The sequence below is a fragment of the Carlito syrichta genome, unplaced genomic scaffold (assembly GCF_000164805.1).
Source record: "Carlito syrichta isolate Samal-C Ts95f unplaced genomic scaffold, Tarsius_syrichta-2.0.1 Scaffold296499, whole genome shotgun sequence".
Taxonomy (NCBI): Eukaryota; Metazoa; Chordata; class Mammalia; order Primates; family Tarsiidae; genus Carlito; species Carlito syrichta.
The window spans coordinates 1808-22322 of record NW_007240595.1 but is presented as its reverse complement, the minus strand read 5'-3'; the positions used below and the strand labels follow the sequence as shown (position 1 = coordinate 22322).

At 42.7% G+C, this 20515-nt stretch overlaps 1 protein-coding gene and 1 pseudogene across 3 annotated transcripts in view; one reads left to right on the top strand and one right to left on the bottom strand.

Annotated features, from left to right (window-relative positions):
- The window catches only part of ZNF143 (zinc finger protein 143), a 63665-nt gene extending 50365 nt beyond the window's left edge, over nucleotides 1-13300 (top strand). For all 3 annotated transcript variants that reach the window (XM_021710649.1, XM_008054574.2, XM_021710648.1), the window contains 4 exons: nucleotides 2145-2293; nucleotides 6418-6579; nucleotides 11210-11356; nucleotides 12331-13300. In XM_021710649.1, the coding sequence (XP_021566324.1) occupies nucleotides 2145-2293; nucleotides 6418-6579; nucleotides 11210-11356; nucleotides 12331-12414 (542 nt within the window). In that variant the 3' untranslated portion in view covers nucleotides 12415-13300. The remainder of the gene's footprint in view (nucleotides 1-2144; nucleotides 2294-6417; nucleotides 6580-11209; nucleotides 11357-12330) is intronic.
- Nucleotides 3909-4394, bottom strand: LOC103256807 (annotated as a pseudogene).
- Nucleotides 13301-20515: the final 7215 nt, after the last annotated feature.

The following is a 20515-nucleotide window of genomic DNA, read 5'->3' as shown; positions in this document are numbered from 1 at the left end:
GCAGCCACTGCACTCCAGTCTGGGTGACAGAGTGAGACTCCAACTCAAAAAAAAAGATTTTCATAGGAGGCACGAACCCTGTTGTTTAACTGTACATGTGAAGGCTCTAGGTTGCACACTCCTTATGAGAATCTAACGCCTGATGAGGTGGAGCTGAGGCAGTGATGCTAGTGCTGGGGAGCGACTGCAAATGCAAATTAACATTAGCAGTGAGGTTTAACTGCACATCCCCCCTACCGCCACCCCTTTTCCCTGTCAATGGAAAATTTGTCTTCCACAAAACCAATCCCTGATGCCAAAAAGTTTGAGGACTGCTGGTCAAAAGAGTACAAAGTTTCATTTAGGAATAAGTTCTGGAGATTGAGTGTACAGCATGTGACTATAGTTAATAATAACATATGTATAATAACAAGGGGAAACCCAAAATACGTGGAATTTGTTTACAAAAAAATTTGTATTCTTTTATGTTTAAAATTCAGTTGCCTTCAGAGTACTCTGTTTCATGCAATATACTTATTGAGATGCTTTTTCCACTGCTAAAACAATTTTTGACTTGTCAATTTTGATGCCTTTTAGTGCTTCTGCCATTTTTCTGTTTCACCTTTTCCACATGGAAAAAAGTTTTCCTTTGAGGACTTTTTACCTAGGGAAACAAAAAAGTCACTCAGGACAAGATCAGATGAATAGGGAGGGTGGGGCATAGGGCCATGCCATTTTTGGTCCCAAACTGCTGAACACGCAGCGCAGTGTGTGCAGGTGTGCTCAGCAATAAACCATCATGAAATGGGCAAATATGTTGAAAGAATCTCTTTTTAAAAATTCACTGAAGCCAAACGCAGCCCCTCACAACAACCCTAGTTGGTACACTGATGCCAGTGGGTTTCTAGAACACTTACCTAGTGGGGGAAGCTTATACTACAAGGACCTACCCTCCAAAAGATAATTCCAGCTTTTTGGGTGACCCCTTTGTACATGAAAATTGGTAAGATGAAGTAAATAAAAGTATATTACCAACAACGGCTGAATTCTTTCAGTTAGAACGCAGGTTTTAATGATATCAAACTTAGTTTCTAAGACTCTTCCTTTTTTAAGCTTCATTGTTCGGTTCCTAAATGTTGATATTTCAGATTATCAAAAGTTCTTATAGTCTAGAAAAGTCTATAATTTTCAAGAATAGGGATGAATTTGTGTTCCTTTTCTCGCACTTGTTCCCCTCAGTTTTGTAATCTCCTGTAATAATGGTACATAAATAGCTGAGGAACAGAACAAAAAGAAGTGAAGTAATGTCTGTCATGGAAATGACATCTTGATGACTGTAGCCATCTGAGTGTATGCATCAACCAGTGACTTTGAGAAACACTCTTAGATGTGCTTATTAAATCCTTCTTTGAAGGAGAAAATTTTTCTTTGCTGTCTTTCTGGCTTCGTGGGAGGTGGAATGATGGAAGGAGGAGGGGTCAGGAATCCTTCTAGTTGCCAAGTATAGCAGTAGGGAACTGTTGAAATTCCTGCTTACTTGCTGGTTCTTTATGAAATACAGTGGATGGGGATTCCTGTTCTGCCACTTATTAAATGATTAACTTACCGCAGATAATATGCCATTATGTTGTCTTTACACAATGATGTCATTGTGTACTGAAGACTTGCAGTCAATCACTTGTGTTAAAGACTAAGTTAATATCAGGAGGTTGTGTTTACAAATCATTGTGGTTTTGTGGTTAATGTTTAGGAAGCTTATTTTACCATTTTTAACGGCTTCTTAAATGAATGCAAGAACTTAGCACATACTTGCTATAGTTGCAGAGTTATTTGCCAGTCTTTCTGTACAGTTCCTCCCCTCCTTCCCTCCAACACACATACACAGTACCATGTAATCACTCCAACTAAGAGAGTAAAAGAGGTCTTCCAAAAGTAGAATACTTACATTGATGTGGAAAGATTGGATGGTCAGCTTTGTTGTGGTTTTGCTTTGCAAAAGTGAATATGGAAGCATTGGAAGAATGTTCTGGAAGCCATTTTTATGATTTAGAATATAATATGTATATATTTTAATTAGTATAACTTTCTCTTTAATATTTAAAATGTCCTGTCTTCTAAACAGATTGGTTGGTTGGTGATTAAAATGATGTATTTGTTTTAAACAGGTCAAGGTGAAGATGTTCTTAAAGGGTCCCAGATCACATACGTTACAGGTGTAGAGGGGGATGATGTTGTGTCTACACAAGTAGCCACAGTAACCCAGTCTGGGCTGAGTCAACAAGTTACACTCATATCCCAGGATGGGACGCAGCATGTAAGTATCCACCAGAAGCCAAACAAGTAAAATAATATTTCAATACTTTTCTGAAACTGGTCTTAAAAGACAGGCTGGGTTCCCGCTGAGGAAAGCCTTGAATATCAGGGCAAAGTTTGAACTTTAGCCTGTAGGTAGTGGCAGACTCCTAAAGGTTTGTTTTTCTGTAGTCTACTGAAAGAGATTATGTCAGGGAAATTAGTGGAGAGAGAATATTTGTGACTCTGTACAATCCAACTGTTGTTACTGGTATAATTCAAAAGTGAGGTGATGAAGGTCAGAACAACAGTGACATTGAGGGCTTAAAAAGTACTAGATCCATACCAAAAACAGCTCAGAAAAGGAATAGGATTTGGTGGCTGATTAGATCCAGGAGGTGGAATCGAGAAGTCAACAGAGACTTGGCTGAGGTGATCTGGATATGATAACACCATTAAAAAATCCTGGGCCGGGCTGGTGGCTCAGCCTGTAATCCCGCACCTTGGGAGGCTGAGGTGAGTGGATTGCCTGAGCCCGCAGGTTCGAGACCCGCCTGGGCAACTTGGCGAGACCTCATCTCTACAATAAATCAGAAATTAGCCGGGCGTGGTAGTGTGCGCCTATAATTCCAGCTACTCGGAAGGCTGAGATGAAAGGATCGCCGGAGCCCAGCAGGTCGAGGCTGCAGTGGCCGGGAGCGGCCGCTGCACTCCAGTCTGGGTGACAGAGTGAGACTCCAACTCAAAAAAAAAAAAAAATCCTGGGAAGCCAATGATAGACTAACCTGTAAAATTTAAAGATTCAGGAATTATGAGAGTTCACTCATCTTGCTTCATATAGTCAATAGAATATGTATCTTAATTTCCTCCAGGAAAAGCACAACATAGTGGTTGTTCTCTGATAGCCAAATTTGTCATTATTTTCTAGATACCACTAGCCAAAACTAATTCAGCCTAATTCAACTTTTAAGCTTTAGCTAAGGTTGTCTTCATAGCTGGTGGAGATAGATACAATGGAATATGTGGTGCATCTTGACCTTCCTATATCTGCCACTTTCATGGGAAACTCTCTTCTTACCTCTCTCTCTTAGAGCTTTACTTCCCATTGTTAATCTGCTCTTATACCAGAACTCTCATACCATCCCATTCATCCTTCTTTTCACTTCCATATCACTAATTTCACGTAGTATTCTTTGTCCACTGACTGCCATGCACAATTAAACATATTCACTTTTTTTTTCTTAGCACTGTACAGTTTTATTAACCATTCAAGTCCAGTAGCATCTGGTAAGATTGGGACAGAATTGAAAAGTGAACAGATATCCAGCATCTAACAGTTCAAAAGAAGGCACTACATACTTTTTTCACAAATATGTTTTCACAGAGCCAATACAGTACTAGCCATGAACCCAGTACACCAAGTGTACTGAAGTAGAAAAGATGCAACAAGAAAAATAGCTACATTAGAAAGACCAACACTTTAGAGAAAGAGTAAAACACTTTCAGTTTCTCCCCTTTAGCCCCTAAAACAACATCTTACAGTTTGGATCTACCTATACAGTCCTACATCAGCTTCTAGAATGTTTGTAAGGAGGGAAAAAAATAAAATGACACTGGCCAGTATAGTCTTTGGATATTTAGGAAGGGGAGAGGGAGAAAGTCAGTTCTCTGAACAAATTAGCTTCAGTCTCATCAGCAGGATCTTTGGATTCTTTGTTCTGCCGCACTTCTTCAGTGTGCTTATCCTTCTCTCACAAACGCTCCAGTTTGACAGCTGTCTGTGCCTCTGAGTTCTCTTTGTTAGCTTCCATCTTGTGAGTCACTTTCTTCTCCGCCATTTTACTGAAGTTGTTGTTTTCCTCTATTGCTTTCTGAAGCACTTCTTTCTCATGCTCTCATTTCTCAGCAAGCTGCTTCAAGACTTCCTTTTCATAGGACTTGCATCTTTCTTCTGCAGATTCTAATTTCTTCTGAATTTCCTCCAGGGAAAGATCCTTTTTCTTTGGAGGGTAAAGGGAGAATTCTGGAACGGATTCTTTTGACCGAGGACTGAGAATAAGTTCAAAAGCCTGGCCTGAGGCCCACTTCTCCAGTTCTTTCACCTGAATATCAGAGGAAGCCATGGTGAATGAAGAGACTGGCAGTGTACCCTTCACAATCCGCTGGGATATGGAAAGCCCTGCTGCCACCCGAGCAATCCATGCCCCGGCCGTGAGGACACGAGAGCCCTCGCAGGGCGCCGGGAGCACCACTCCTCAGTCACCCACGAGGGCGAGGGCGAGGAGGGGGCCGGCCCAGACTGCCCACAGTCTCAACATATTCACCTTAATTCAACTTCAGCCCTAACACTTTTTCTTGAATTAGATCATCACATACAGAGGCCCTCTGGAGGTCATTTGATCTAACCTCCCTCTTCCCTATGCAGGAGAAATTTCTGCTCCAGCAGCTCTGAAACAGCCACTACTGAGATACTTGCAGCAATTAGCCAATTTCTGTCTTAAGAGGCAGTCATTTCCAATGTTGGATAATTCTAGCCTTTATCAGACCAGAACTCATGCCCATTATCACCCACTCATGGCTCCTCTGTGACATACACAATGAATCTTATCCCTCTTCACGCATTTCAGAACAATTGTCTTGCCCATCACAATGTGTACTTTCTCTAGACTTAAACTTCCCATTTCCTTTAGGGATTAGATTTCCGTTCTATTCCTTTAGTCAGTTAAATTGTAGACATTTACCAAACATCTACCCCACACTAGACATTTTGGTGGACTTAATGTGGAAAATGTAGGAAGGGGGCTATCACAATCTAGGAGGAAAGAGACATTTCTAAAAAGAGTGATAATTTCTCATCTTGGGGGTGTGTAATTGAGGGATATATACAGTGCCGTGGCAGCATAGAGGAAAGAGTATGATTCTTTGTAAAAGGATCTCGGAATCCCTCATGGAGAATGGCCATTCAGTTGACAGATTTTCATGAACTCATAAGCAGAGAGTGGAAGAAAGGGCAAAAGTGTGAACACATGGGAGTATATGACACTCTCTGGGACTGCAAATGTTTAGTTGTGACTGGAGTGTCAGATGCTGGTTTGAACGTAGTGGAAGATGAGTCTGGGGAAATTGGTAAAAGCCAAATCATGAAAGGTCAGAGATGCCATATAAGTCTGAACTATAGGTGCTGGAGAGTCACTGGGGATGTAAGCAGGGAGCATAATGCGATTTGTTTTATTTTGTTTTAGAAATATGTCAAGGTAGGCCGGGCGCAGTGGCTCATGCCTGTAATCCCAGCACTTTGGGAGGCTGAGGTGAGAGGATTGCTTGAGTCCAGGGGTTCAAGACTAGCCTGGGCAACTTGGTGAGACCTCATCTCTCTAGTAAATCAAAAAATTAGCTGGGCATGTTGGCACGTGCCCGTAGTTCCAGCTACTTGGAAGGCTGAGGCGGAAGGATCAACTGAGCCCAGCAGGTCAAGGCTGTGGTGGCCGTGAGCGTGCCACTGCCCTCCAGCCTGGGTGACAAGAGTGAGACCCCCACTCAAAAATATATATATATCAAGGTATAAGATGATTAATGAAGAGTTAGACTGCATACCTGGAGAGAAGTTGGATTTTTTTTTTTTAAGTTGGATTCTCACTCTGTTACCCAGGTCAGAGTACAGTGGCATGATCTTGGCCACCACAGTCTCAACCTGCTGAGCTCAGGTGATTCTTCTGCCTCAGTCTTCCAGGTAGCTGGCACTGCAGGTGTGTGCCATCACGCTAATATTTTGATTTATTATTGAGACGAGGTCTCACCATGTTACCCAGGCTGGTCTTGAACCCCTGGATTCAGGCAGTTCTTTCACCCCCACCTCCCAAAGTGCTGGGATTATAGGCATAAGCCTCCATGCCCAGCTGAAGTTGGATTATTGTAGAAATTCAGACGAGTGAAAACTAAGGGTCTAAATTTAGCAGTAGGGCTGGAGAGGAGGAGATGCAAATAAGAAATGGTGGTTTTTCTGATTAAAGAAAGAGACTATTCCATTATAAAATACTTATTTGCTCCCACAGAGTAAATGCACACAAGGATTATTCCCAGTTTTTAAGTAAGATTGTCAAATATAACAAACAACATTGGCTAATTTGTAAATGCACCATATTTCAGGTCAACATATCCCAAGCTGATATGCAGACCATTGGCAACACCATCACAATGGTAACGCAGGACGGCACACCCATCACAGTCCCTGCTCATGATGCAGTCATCTCCTCAGCAGGAACACACTCTGTTGCTATGGTTACTGCCGAGGGTACTGAAGGGCAGCAGGTAATTACTTTTTTCTGTTATATCAGTACATATGTCAGTATCAAAACTGTTACATAGATGTGCAGTATGGTATAGAGAGTAAGCCACAAACTTCAGAGTGAATCCTGTTTTTGTACTTCTTATTTACTTAACCCTCAGAGCCTGTTTTTCCTCATCTATAAAATAGGAGTGATAGTTGCATCTACCCTATAAGGTTGATAAAAAGATTGAATGAGATAATGCATTTAAGTTAGTCAGCCAAGTATATATTAAGTATTCAGTAATGGTAGCTATTTTTTTCCATCTTTTTCTCTTTTTTTTCTTTTCTTTTTCTTTTCCTTTTTTTTTTTTAATTTATTGTAGAGGTGAGGTCTCGCCAAGTTGCCCAGGCTGGTCTTAAACCCTTGGGCTCAGGCCTTTCACCTCTGCCTCCCAAAGTACTGGGATTGCAGGCATGAGCCACTGTACCTGGTGGTTGCTATTCTTACCATCATCATCAGATACTCAGGAACTCATTTGCAATGAGTTTATTTTTACTTTTTAAATTTTTTTAAATTAAAAAATTTTTAATTTAATTTTTAAAATTATATATAGTTTAAATTTTTTGAATGTCATCTATTCATATGGTTCAGAAATTTTGGATAAATGTATAATGATGTACTTCTAACAATATAATATTATCAGGGTATTTTCATTGCCCTAAAAATCCTCTGTGACAGTTTACTAATATTTTTTTAAGAGATTTTGGTGCCAGTGTTCAGTGAGCTGTGTTTGTCTACAATTTTTTTCTTTTCAGTTTCATCTCTTATTTAAATATCAGAGTTGTGCTTGCCTTACAAAACAAGCTGGGAAGTTTTGCTTTGCACTGTTTTCTGATAGTTTAAGATTGGCATTATTTCTTTCTTAAAAGTTTGATAGAATTAATCAGACATCCATCTGGGCCTGCAATTTTCTTTTAGGGGAGGTTTTTAATGTGTTTTAAATAGATATGTGCTATTCAGGTTATCTAGTTTTTCTTGTATCCATTTTGATAAGTTTTGTTTTTGAATACATTTGTTTCATCTTTTTTTGTTGTTGTTGGAGTCTCATTCACCCAGGCTGGAGTGCAATGGCACGCTCACCTGCTGGGCTCAGGCAATCCTTCTGCCTCAGCCTTCCAAGTAGCTGAAAATACAGGCATGCGCCACCATGCCTGAGTAATTTTTTTTATTTATTGTAGAAATGAGGTCTCGTCAAGTTGATCTCGAACCCCTGGGCTCAGGCAGTTCTCATGTCACCTCCCAAAGTAGAAATTCAGACGCTGGGTTCAATGGCTCAGCCTGTAATCCCGCGCTTTGGGAGGCTGAGGTGAGTGGATTGCCTGAGCCCACGGGTTTGAGACCCGGCTGGGCAACTTAGCGAGACCTCATCTCTACAATAAAATAAAAAATCAGCCGGGCATGGTAGCGCGTGCCTGTAATTCTGGCTACTCGGAAGGCTGAGGCGGAAGGATCGCTGGAGCCCAGCAGGTCGAGGCTATGGTGGCCGGGAGCGGCTACTGCACTCCAGTCTGGGCGACAGAGTGAGACTCCAACTCAGAAAAAAAAAAAAGAAATTCAGATGAGTGAAAAATAAGGGTCTAAATTTAGCAGTAGGGCTGGAGAGGAGGAGATGCAATTAAGAAATGTTGTTTTTCTGATTAAAGAAAGAGATTATTCCATTATAAAATGCTTATTTACTCTCACAGAGTAAATGCACACAAGGATTAGTCCCAGTCTTTAAGTAAGATTGCCAGATATAACAAGCAACATTGGCTAATTTGTAAATGCACCATATTTCAGGTCAACATATCCCAAGCTGACATGCAGACCATTGGCAACACCATCACAATGGTAACGCAGGACGGCACACCCATCGCAGTCCCTGCTCATGATGCAGTCATCTCCTCAGCAGGAATACACTCTGTTGCTATTTATAATAATACTCAACCTTTATTTGCTTTTTAGCAATTTGATTATGGTGTGGCTTTTTCTGTATTTACATACTGTCCTTCTTATGTTTATAAATTTATGGTTTTGTGTGTTTGTGTGTGTGTGTCTTTTTGCCATATTTGAGGAAAGTTTAGCCATTATTTTTTTCAAAAAAAAAAATTTTTTTTTTAAGAGACAAGGTCTTGCTCTGTTGCCTAGACTGGTTTCCAACTCCTGAGCTCAAACCATCTTCCCACCTCAGCCTTCCGAGTAGCTAGGACACGGCACATGCTACCAGACCTGGCTATTTTTAAAATTTTTTGTAGAGACAAGATCTCGCTGTGTTGCCCAGGCTGTCCTCAAACCCTTGGCCTTAAATAATCCCCCATTCCCGGCCTCCCAAAGTGCTAGAATTACTGGCCTGAACCAGATATTTTAATTTTCAACTGTAGAATTTCCTTTTTTTGTAGTTTTTGTCTACTGAGATTCCCCCCATGTTATGACCATCTCTTTCTTTAAGCCTTTGAACATATTTATAATAGCTACTTTAAAGTCATTGCTAATTCCAACATTTTGGTAAGAATCCAAATCTGTTTCTCTGTTGACTTCATGTTCTCTTGAATCTGGATCACATTTTCCTCTTCTCATGTCTCGTAATTTTTAAATTGTATTCTGAACCTTGTAAATGATACATTGTGAAGATTCTGAATTTTGTTCTTTCTCTGAAGAATATTGACTTTTTTTTTTCTATCATGTAGTTCAATTACTTGTGGAGGCTGGGATTTATACTTTTTAAAGGCAGGTCTGTTTGAGTTTTGCCATTAGGTCTAAGGGTGAATCTTTTAGTCCTGGGACATAATCTTTATTCCAAAAGTGTGGTCATTAGGGTTTCAGTGTAAAGCCTGACATGTTTACCAACCTGGTAACTTGGTAAAGATCAAAACTCCAAATTTTGCCTCTCCTCTGGTGACTACTGCTGAAATCTCTTCTCAGCATTTTAACCTCCCAGCTGCTGCTTTCTGCTAGACTTACTGGAACATTATTGGAAACTGCACACATTTATGGGTTCAGGGGTCTTAAGGATTTGAGGGGTTTAAACACAGATTTTGGGGCTTCCCACTTGAGTCTCCCCTTTCTAGACTCTCTCTCAATGTGCTGCCATTCTGGCAGCCCTAGGCTCCATTGTGTTTTTAAGTTGCCGCATGCTGTTCAGACTGGGTAGGATCCTCAGTGGAAAATCTGTTTAAATGCAGATGGAACCCATTGCGGTTCTCTTCTTTCAAGAATCCCATTCTGTTTCTTTGTGTTTTTCATTGCTTCTCAATACCCTCAGATAGTTTCTTTTTCTTTTTTTTTTCTTTTTTGAGTCAGTCTCTTCCTCTGTCACCCAGACTGGAGTGCAGGAGCACGCTCACAGCCACTGCAGCCTCCACTTGCTGGGCACCAGCGATCCTTCCGCCTCAGCCTTCCAAGTAGTGTACAGGTGCATGCCACCACACCCGGCTAATTTTTTGATTTATTGTAGAGATGAAGTCTTGCCAAGTTGCCCAGGCGGGTCTCGAACCCGCGGGCTCAGGCAGTCCACTCACCTCAGCCTCCCAAAGTGCTGGGATTACAGACATGAGCCACCGTGCCCAGCAATTTTTTCATATTTTTGTCAAGTTTATAATTGTTATCTGTAGGAGGGTTAGTCTGATATAAACTAGTCAACCATTGCTAGACTAAAATCTGTTTTTCTTACAAGATTATGGAGCATTACTAGGATTGATATAATCTAAATATCTGTTAACTTAAAATCTAGTATTTTTAGTGTATTAATGGCCAAGTAAAGCAGCAGTTTTAGTTTTTGATCTGTTCTTTGAATTTGGCTAAAATTTTAGAATACTATCTAAACAGAAGTAGTTGTTACCATTTTCTGTGCTATCTACTTTTTTTCTTTTAAAGAAAAAATTGTTAAGGCTTGTCAAGTGAAGCAGTGGGAATGGAGAAGGAAATCTGTGACTGGTTATGTTTAATTAGTTGTAAGCATCATTGCACTCAAGGCAGGCTACGTTTTAAAATTTTTTTATTTGTGGTGTAAGAGCCACAAAAGCACTTCTAATCCCTTTGGCTGGATGCAGGAGCAATAGGAAAAGATTGCATGGAGTCTAAAATGGAAAATGAGTGTAAGACAGAATGTTGCTGTTTTTCTGTAATGCCATTGGTCCTTTCTGTTTTCCTAGTTAAATGGAAATCTCATTTTAATTATAGCAGGTAAACAAAAAAAAAAATAGCATTTTTCTGCCGGTGACCCAAATTCAGAAATAAATACACTTTGAGATGTAAGTCAGTCCACATGTGTAACTTCCCAAGCTCGGGGGTAATTTACGGAACCCAGGTACAGCCAGGTCTCCCTGGTTAGTGGAGCCTGGCATAGCAGACCCACTTCTCCAGTGTCCTCAGCCCTGAACTGCCTTTGGCTCACTTCGTGATCTTAGAGGGCGAGTCCCTTCTCTGAGCCTCAGCTTCCTCAAATAAAAAAGAATTCAGAATAGTCAACTTACGAGGTCTCTTTCAGTGTTAGGCTTCGACAAATCTGTGATCAGAAGGGAGTTTTTCCTTTTCAAGTTGAAAACAGTCTGTTGCATTACGTGGACTTTAGGCTGTTTAAGTCACAGATATAAGTCCTCATGTGTGTGCTTTTTTTGTTTTGTTTTGTTTAGGTTGCAATCGTGGCTCAAGACTTGGCAGCGTTCCATACTGCCTCATCAGAAATGGGGCACCCGCAGCATAGCCATCACTTAGTAACCACAGAAACCAGACCTCTGACCTTAGTGGCAACGTCCAATGGCACCCAGATTGCAGTTCAGGTGAGTCCAAGGGCAGCTGTCCTCAGTTGATGGCACTCTCAACTGTGCTCTGTGTATAACCTTTACAGGAGGCCAGGTGCAGAATAATTTGTGTCACCTTGCCTACTTTAAGGAAATGGGTTGAGACAAACTCAAAGAGAACAACACTATGTTCTCTACTATCTTTGCCTATTTTAGGGGAATTTATAGCAAGAAAACAGATTTAGTTATGTAAATCAGCCAGCTTTACTCTAAAAATAAAAGTCTAATTGGGCCAGATTCTGTAAAGCACTCTTTAGCATATTAAAGAGCTACTCCTCAGAGAACAATCTAATGTAAACACAGACCCTACATTAATCCTCTGAGAATCTGTGTACCCCATTTTAAAGTGGGGAATGTCAGAAGGCTTAAAAGGAGTCATTCTGTGGGAAGAGTCAAAGGATTCAGCTGAGAATCTAGAATCCTGGGTGCTAGGTACAGATTACTGCTCCTTAGGAAGGGTTCCTTTTCCATGTGTTTACTTGATAAAGGGTTAGAACACATTTAGGAAAACATCAGCCATTGATGTTACTTAGTTTCTGGGTGTGGAAGCTAAAGACTCAGGAAGCTCGCCATCTTCACTGGCTATGGTGAGCATCTTTTGTCCCTTGCATGTATGAAGAGTTTATCAAAATCCTAAAATACCCCTGTAATCCCAGCACTTTGTGAGGCCAAGGTGGGAGGATTGCTTGAGGCCAGGGGTTCAAGACCATCCCGGACAACATAGTGAGACGCTGTCTCAAAGAAAAAAAACTCCTAAATAAAGAAATTGCATTATTCTCCCCTGCAGAAATTTGCTTTTGTTCTTTTAATGATTGGGTTAGCAGTAGCATATTGACAAGCTCAAGTGCCAGAATTACGGAGAGAAGTTTTACTTCAGGCGTATAACATTTCTTTGGCAACCTTGACTGTGACTTTTGAATTGTCAGTGTTTGATTTATGTGTTCCTGTTTCAGCTTGGAGAGCAGCCATCTCTGGAAGAAGCCATCAGAATAGCATCTAGGATCCAACAAGGAGAAACGCCAGGGTTGGATGATTAATCCTCAGAACAATGGAGCAATAAAGCAGGAGGAGCCTTTTATCTTCTGGCAGCAGAAATCCATGAAGCCCGGGCCCAGGAAAATGAGAATTTTCCATTCCTGATACACTGTACACATTTTTATGCAAGAGTGGAGAACATTTTATTCTTGACACTTTTGTGTATATACCCTTGGAATGGATTCCCAAACTGATTTATTGTGTACAAGGAGGATGAAATTAGGCAATATGGTAAATCTTCATGTTACTCTTTTATCAGATCACAAACTCCTCGAGTCTACATACAAGACTAGTGAAGTCTTATGATGGATTTGTAACTTACTGTGAAAAAAATAAAGGCTGTAACTAAAATGTCAAAAGGTCCTATGTCACACAATCATAACTCCAAAAGCCATCATGGATAATAAAGGATATAAAGCCTTCAGATATTGCCCCCAGTTGGTAGAGTGTCTGCAGTTTTTGCTCTACTACATCCATTTTTATTGTATCTCATGATTTGCAAGCTATTCACTTATAGTTTCCCATCCCTGTTGAATCCCAACTCTTCAAGCAGAAAAGCTAATATAATTAGCGTTACATTGGATTGTGTAAAATTACCAAGTTTGGTTGTTTAAAATTAAAAAGTTAAATCCAGTGTTTTGGTTTTGTTAAAGATTTTACTTAGTGTTCAGTTTTTTGATACTGTTTTTTAAAAACAATGAACTATCAAAGTTTACCCACAGGTTGGTGCCCGGGATAACAGTGCTGTAATTGGAAATGGCTTTACTCTGAAAATTAGGTTAGTGGGTTGGTGTAAATTATTTATTTTTGCTTATGTACTTTTGTTTTAAAGCTTATTTACCCTAAAGTTTATTATTAATTTTGAATACAGCAATTTTAAAAATGTTACCTTTATATTTGTTTTATTAAATCGGTGGGGTGATGGGGGAAATGTTGCAGAAAACACCACAAATGTATCCGATTATAACCCAGGACATCTGTTCAAATATCAATGTTCTATATCAAGCACAAATAGGTACTTCTGCATATTAACAGTTTTGTGAGATTTGTGGGCTTTTCTACCACCATTTTGTACATGAGGAAACCAAGAGTCCAAAGAGGCGAGTTACCTTACCCAGGCCTTCCAGCTTTGAAAAGGCAGGGCAAAGACGTGCAAACTGAGACTTTCTGACTCCCAGTCTAGTGTGTTTTTCACTACACGACAGTTACCTCCTCAAGTGATCATCTGTAGCAGAAATTATCCAGATGAACTTCGGTGATTTCTGATTGCCTGATGAACTGAGCAGTAGAAAAATTTATTTTTTAACGTTGGAAATTCAGGATAAAGTCCACCAAGATCTAAAAAACATAAAAAAATGAAGGGCTGTTCAGCAAGTACTCCTGTACTGTCATTCATCAAGCTTTACAGTAGAAAGGGGGAAATGTTGTGTTTATTTAAATGTTATCTTTGATCAGATTCTTTGAGCTCTTGCTCAAAAGAGTCATAACTGAGTCATTTGAAATGGGAAACCTTTCAAGGTTGGACAGAGGATTGCTTGCTTTTACTTTTTTGTTTTTGAGTTGGAGTCTTGCTCTATTGCCCAGGCCGGAGTGCAGCGGTACGCTCACAGCCACCGCAGCCTCGACCTGCTGGGCTCAGGCAATCCTTCCGCCTCAACCTTCCAAGTAGCTGGAAACACAGATGTGCATGACACTGCACCCGGCTGATTTTTTGATTTACTGTAGAGATGAGGTCTTGCCAAGTTGTTCAGGCTGGTCTCAAACCCCTCAACTCAGGCAATCCTCTCCCAAAGTGCTGGGATTACAGGCGTGAGCCACCGTGCCCAACTCTTGCTTTTTCTTCAAAACCCTGTATAGATATATAACACTAGTAAAGGCCCTAGTCACCTCACAGATCCAGTCTTCGTTCTTGATGGAGAAATTAGACACAGAACTGCCACCTGCGGCCACTGAGGCACAGGGCTGGCATAGAGTGGGATAGAAGACTAGAATCTGCGAACAGAGGGCAGTGTCCAGCCTCCCACTGCCAGGGAGCTTCTCCCCAGCCAGGCTGCCATGCTTCCCAGGACCAAAAGCCAAGCTATCAGCCTCTCATGGTCCCTGGCATCCAGCTTTGCTGATTCTGGGGTGTTTCTCCTTACTCCCAGCCCCTCTGCCAGTTGGATGGGGCAGGGCTGAGCTGCCCTGTTTAGGTGAGCCTGATTATTTCCCAGCTCAAGAGAAAATGACTTCCTCCCGGCACCCAGAGAAAAGAGCATAGGGACACTGCTGGCTGCCCCTGACTGCCTTCCTGGAAATAGGGCCTCAGGAGCCTAGCAGTGTGGCATATTTACCCCAAGGGAAGACTACAACTTATATGGTAACTTTACTAGTATAACTGCCGTGAGGTCTCTTCACAGTGCAGGGTGCAGAAAGGGAACCCCCAAAGTGGAAAATTCCTCAAAAGATACTTGATGAAACAAGAGTCCCGCTAGCAAATGGTCCAGTTGGAGCATGACCCTCTGCAGCATGATCCAGACAATGCTCAAGGCATGCTTTTCAGTCCAGAAAAAGCACCCTGCACTACCCTAGATGTGGCTAGAGGCCACTGCAAGGAGAAGTGTGTTACCGGCAGTCCATTCCTGGAAAACTTCAGGAACTAGAAGAAGGGAGAGACGACTCCCTAAGCCTCCACAGATGGCAGCAGCCCGAGAGCAAGATCTCTCCTTCTCAGTTGCCACCCCCAGGCCTTCGGGGCCAGACTGACTTTGGACAGTCTCTTGTGCTGCCGGCCTTCCGTATGATAGCCCTGGGCTAAGCAACTTGGGAAACTGGACTCAGCACTGAAATTGACTGGATTCCATTTATCAGTCCACGGAGTTCAAGGTCCAGTACATCCTGGCTCAGACAAGTTTGCAGACCAGTCAACTACTGGCAGACCCCCGCAGGGAGCAGGAGGTGAAAAGGGATGGGGCAAAGTTGAAGTTCAGTGCCAAAGAGAGAGAGGGAGCGTGTGAGGAGAAAGGCTCCCTCAGCCTCCTCCACGGTCGGCACTTTCTACGCTCGGGTTTCCTTGGGGCATGAGGGGATCTTTCAAGGAATACCCCAGCCACATACTCTCTTTTGCCTGAAACAGGCTGGCTTCATGGGTGTGTGACCAGTGCGGTTTGAATAAGAGCCTGGACTCAGAAGGGCCCTGCACTTGGGGCTCAATGCACTGTGGCTGCAGTCTTGAAATTCTTAATCAGTGTGTCTTTGAATGTGTATTTTGCAAGTGATGCCCCATGCATCAACAAGTGCTGGGGGCTGGAGACGCCTGGGTTTACACAGTCCCACCCACTGCTGCCTCCCTGGAAGTACTCACACTGCCACTCCCTCGCCTGCCTCCCTCTTCTTCCCTTACCCTGCAACAGCTGCTGCCACCCTCTGCCCTTGACAGTAGCTTGGTGCCAAGACAGGGAGGGTCAGTGTCAGGTGGGTGCACCCTGTGGGGTAGAGGTTGGTGGTGGCCATCCCCACTTAGCTGAGCCTCCATGGGAGTTAGCCTCTCGCCCAACCCTTTACTGAGAGTGTCCCAGCTCTGAGTTGTTTTTTTTTTTTAGATTGGAAAATATAGTTTATTTAGGAAGTAAATTAGAGAGAGAAAGAGGAGATTTGCCTCCCTAAGGTAGGAGAGGGGGCCAAAGCTTAAGAAAGCATGGCTTGGCCATAGCTCAAAGAGCACAGGATCACACCATAGCTTAGCAAGGTAATGCCCTCCCCCCAACTCTGAGTTTTGGAGTAGCCAGTTTGCTGTGGGCTAGGGTGAGACAGGGGAGATACCTGGCAGGAAGGGGAACCTGGCAGTTACCAGGCCCAAAAAAGCACCTGCCCACAGGCACCCATGAGGCCCCCTGCCCCGGGGGGGCTCTCTCAATAAGCTCTGTACCTCTGTGCTTCTTCTTCCAGCTTCCATGAGTCTAGCTTGTGTTCGTCTCATCTAATCAGCTTGAGATGCCCTCCTAGGATGGGCCATAAAATTCAAATTGTATAAGTTTAGTGATTCCAAATACAAGTCAAGTACTCTGCTATTTACACTTAAAGATGGCATTGCATAATATAAAAGTGAAGGGTAAATTTCGTGCACAAAATTTTAATTTTCCTTCATTTAGAACGACATTAAATAGCAAATAAGGGTGTGGTAAGACATACATAACATAAAATCTACCATTCTAACCATTTTAAAGTGTGAAGTTCAGTGGCATTAAGTACAGCCAGTCCTCTGTATCCATGGGTAGGTTCTGCATCCATGGATTCCACATCCGTGGATTCGACCAACCATGGATTTTAAATATTCAGGGGGAAAAAATTCTACAAAGTTACAAAAAGCAAAACTTGAATTTGCAGTGTGCTAAGTACTATGTTGAATCCATGAGGATGAAGTGATGGGTGGCCATCATGTTTGGTATTATAAGTAATCCAGGGATGATTTAAAGTATATGGGAGGACGTATGTAGGTGATATGCTAATACACTGCTTTATGTCAGAGACTTGAGCATCCACGGATTTTGGTATCCTTGAGGGAGTCCTAGAACTAATAACCCTTGGATACTGTGAGAGATAACTTGTACATCCACATGGTTGTACAACCATTGCCACCATCCATCTCCAGAATGTTTAAGGGCTTAAGGTATCCTCCTGCCTCAGCTTTCTAAGTAGCTAGAATTTATAGGCACACCCCATCACACTCAGCTAATTTTATCACCTCAAACTGAAACCCATTAAACAATGACTCTGCTGGGCTCGGTGGCTCAGCCTGTAATCCCACGCCTTTGGGAGGCTGAGGTGAGTGGATTGCCTAAGCCTGCGGGTTCGAGACCCGCCTGGGCAGGCAAGACCTCATCTCTACAATAAATCAAAGGCCGGGCTCGGTGGCTCAGGCTGTAATCCCAGCACTTTGGGAGGCCGAGGTGAGTGGATTGCCTGAGCCTGCGAGGTCGAGACCCGCCTGGGCAACTTGACAAGACCTCATCTCTACAATAAATCAAAAAATCAGCCGGGCGTGGTAGCGCGTGCCTGTAATTCCGGCTACTCGGAAGGCTGAGGCGGAAGGAGCGCCAGAGCCCAGCAAGTCGACGCTGCGGTGGCTGGGAGCGGCCACTACACTCCAGTCTGGGTGACAGAGTGAGACTCCAACTCAAAAAAAACAACAATAACTCCACATTCCCCCTCCCTCTAGCCCCTTGCAGCCACCAATCTGTATCCTGTCTCTATGAATTTGACTCTCACAGGGCACTTCATATCTTATTCGTCTTTTTGTGTCTGGCTTGATGTATACTTTTATTTTTATTTTTTATTTTTTTGAGTTGGAGTCTTACTCTGTCACCCAGGCTGGAGTGCAATGTCACACTCATGGCTGGGCTCAGGTGATCATTCCGCCTCAGCCTTCCAAGTGGCTGCAACTACAGGCACACGCCACCAAGCCCGACTAATTTTTTTAATTTATTGTAGAGATGAGGTTTTGCCAAGTTGTCCAGGCTGGTCTTGAACATGTGAATGCTCAGGCAATCCTCTCACCTTGGCCTCCCAAAGTGCTGGGATTGTAGGTGTGAACCATTGTGCCCAGCCGATGTATACCTTTAAAAGCCATTATCCCCCTGATTTTTTATCATTTCATTTTGCCCTGAGACCCACAGATTACATAGCCTGCCCTGCTGAGGAATGACTTCTATCAGCCCTTCCCTTTTTGCTACCAATGTGTGACTTGTGTTTTGGGAATATATCATCTGTTTCTCCTGTTAGATTATAGGCTCCCTTATGACAACTGGGAATTTAAATCTCCTTTAACTTGCAAGGTAGCAGCTCACCCCTAGATATTTCCTCCAACTGGAAACTCACCTGGTTTGAGATAAACAGACTCCTCAATTCTCCATGCAGGAGTTTCAGTTTGCTTCTAGAGCATGGCTAAAATCGAAGGACAAAAACTCATGCTGAGAGTGAAGAATGCTCAAAATTCAGGATAACTGCAGAAATAGTTCAAGTGGAAATTGTCTGGAAAAAGCTTTTTCTGCTCACTTTTTTTGCATTCAGAGTGAAATAAAATGAGATTCTGGCTCTAATGTCAATCCCAAATTTCTTCCTGCTTTGCTTCACCTCCACAGGCTTCCCTGAGATGCACAAGACACAGCATCTAAAACCTCTCTACAAGCCTAAGCACCTTCACTAATCTGTCCCAAATGCCCCCAGCCTAAGATAGGGATCTGGGAAACAGCTTTCATCTGGGTTACAGATTTAGTCCCAGTGCCCTCCAAGCAATTTCTGCAATTTGTGTGTTTATTTATTTGGATACAAAGTCTCCCTCTGCCACTCAGGCTGGAGCATAATGGCATGATCGTAGCTCGCTGCAGCCTTGTACCTGGAGTCAAGGTATCCTCCTGCCTCAGCTTCCTAAATAGCTAGGATTTATAGATGCACCCCACCTCAGCTCATTTCTTTTCTTTTCTTTTTATTTGAGTTTGAGTTTGAGTTTGAATCTCACTCAGTTGCCCAGGCTGAAGTGCAGTGGCACACTCACAGACACTGCAGCCTCGACCTACTGGGCTTTGTTGATCCTTCCACCTCAGCCTTCCAAGAAGCTTGAACTGCAGGTGTGCACCACCATGCCTGGCTAATTTTTTATGTATTGTAGAGGTGAGGTCTCACCAAGTTGCCCAGGTTGGTCTCAAACCCCTGGACTCAGACAATCCTCTCACCTCAGCCTCCAAAGTGCTGGGATTATAGGCGTGAGCCACTGCGCCTGACCTTTATTTTTTTAGATAGGAAAGCTTACTACAAGCCAGGGAAAGAGTGTCCATACTGTTGTAGGTCTCGAGAGGGCAGTAGGTCTCACTTGGAAGCAGCTCCCACAGTCACCAGATGTTTTATTCAGATAAAACTGGCCAGACAGGTTTCTCATAGGGCTTTTCTAACATCCTGAAATTTATTTATGTTCTTGTAACCAGAAAAACAGGAACAACAGAAAAATGGAACCTTTTTTCCCTGCAAAGGTTAGCTTCACTCTTGAGAAGCTGGTGGAAACGTGTGGGTTTTATCTCAAAGCCAAAAAGAATGGAGCTGGTTAATGAACGGAAGCACTATGGTCGGCCCTGGGGTCAGCCACCAGCAGGAGGCACTATGGAGGTTTAGGGAGCAATCCACAGCAACACCATGTCTGCTTGTGCAATCTGACACTTTTAGCTTTATAACCAGTGTTGACCAAAGAAAATACTTCTGGGAGTATCTCAGATTCAGTCTCCTGAGATGCCAGCTGCCATTCTGTGACCAGAAGGTGCTGAGGACTAAATATTCTCACATAAGCAATTACAGAACATCCTCTACATACAAACCTTCAAGTTGCGAACTTTCAAAGATGTGAATGTGCATTCACATGTCTAGTCATGTAAGTTAGTTTATGTGTCTGGCATACATTGTCATGTGCGTGCATCCTCTACAAGTGGTTGTGTTTCTGTGTACTTTACTATACAAGAGTACAGTAGTATAGTCTTTATTTCAAGCCCAGGTTGTCCAGAAGCCAGGATAAAAGCAGCAGTGATGTCGCTGGTATTGTGTAGCTGATTGTGTTAGTTGGGTACCTGGCCTAACCTTGTTGGACTTAGGAACAAATTGGTCTTAACAAACATGCTCTTGGAATGGAGCTCATTTGTATGTAGGGGACTTGCTGTGCAGAGCAAATCTTGGCCGGGTCTGGAGGCCCCAGTCCAGTCACTTATCTCTAGCAACATTCCACACCCTTACGCCCAGTCCATAGGGATGGGCAGGTTGCTGGTGGTGTTTGTTATTCTGCCTGGCACTCTACAGTCTCAGGAGAAGGTCCACAGGGTCACCTTTCTCCATCCCCACAGAGAAAGTCACTTGCTTACCACAGGTAGAGCCCAATCTAGGACCTCAGGACTATGACTGGAAAAAATAGGGTAATTCTTATCCCATGTTCTTGGACGGGGACTTTTGGAATAGACACCCCTTTGCTGCCCTGCCCTTGGATCCTAATCTAATGAGTGGCTCTGACCTTTATTTTTTTTTTTTTTTTTGGTTGGAGTCTCACTCTGTCGCCCAGACTAGAATGCAGTGGCCGCTCCCAGCCACTTC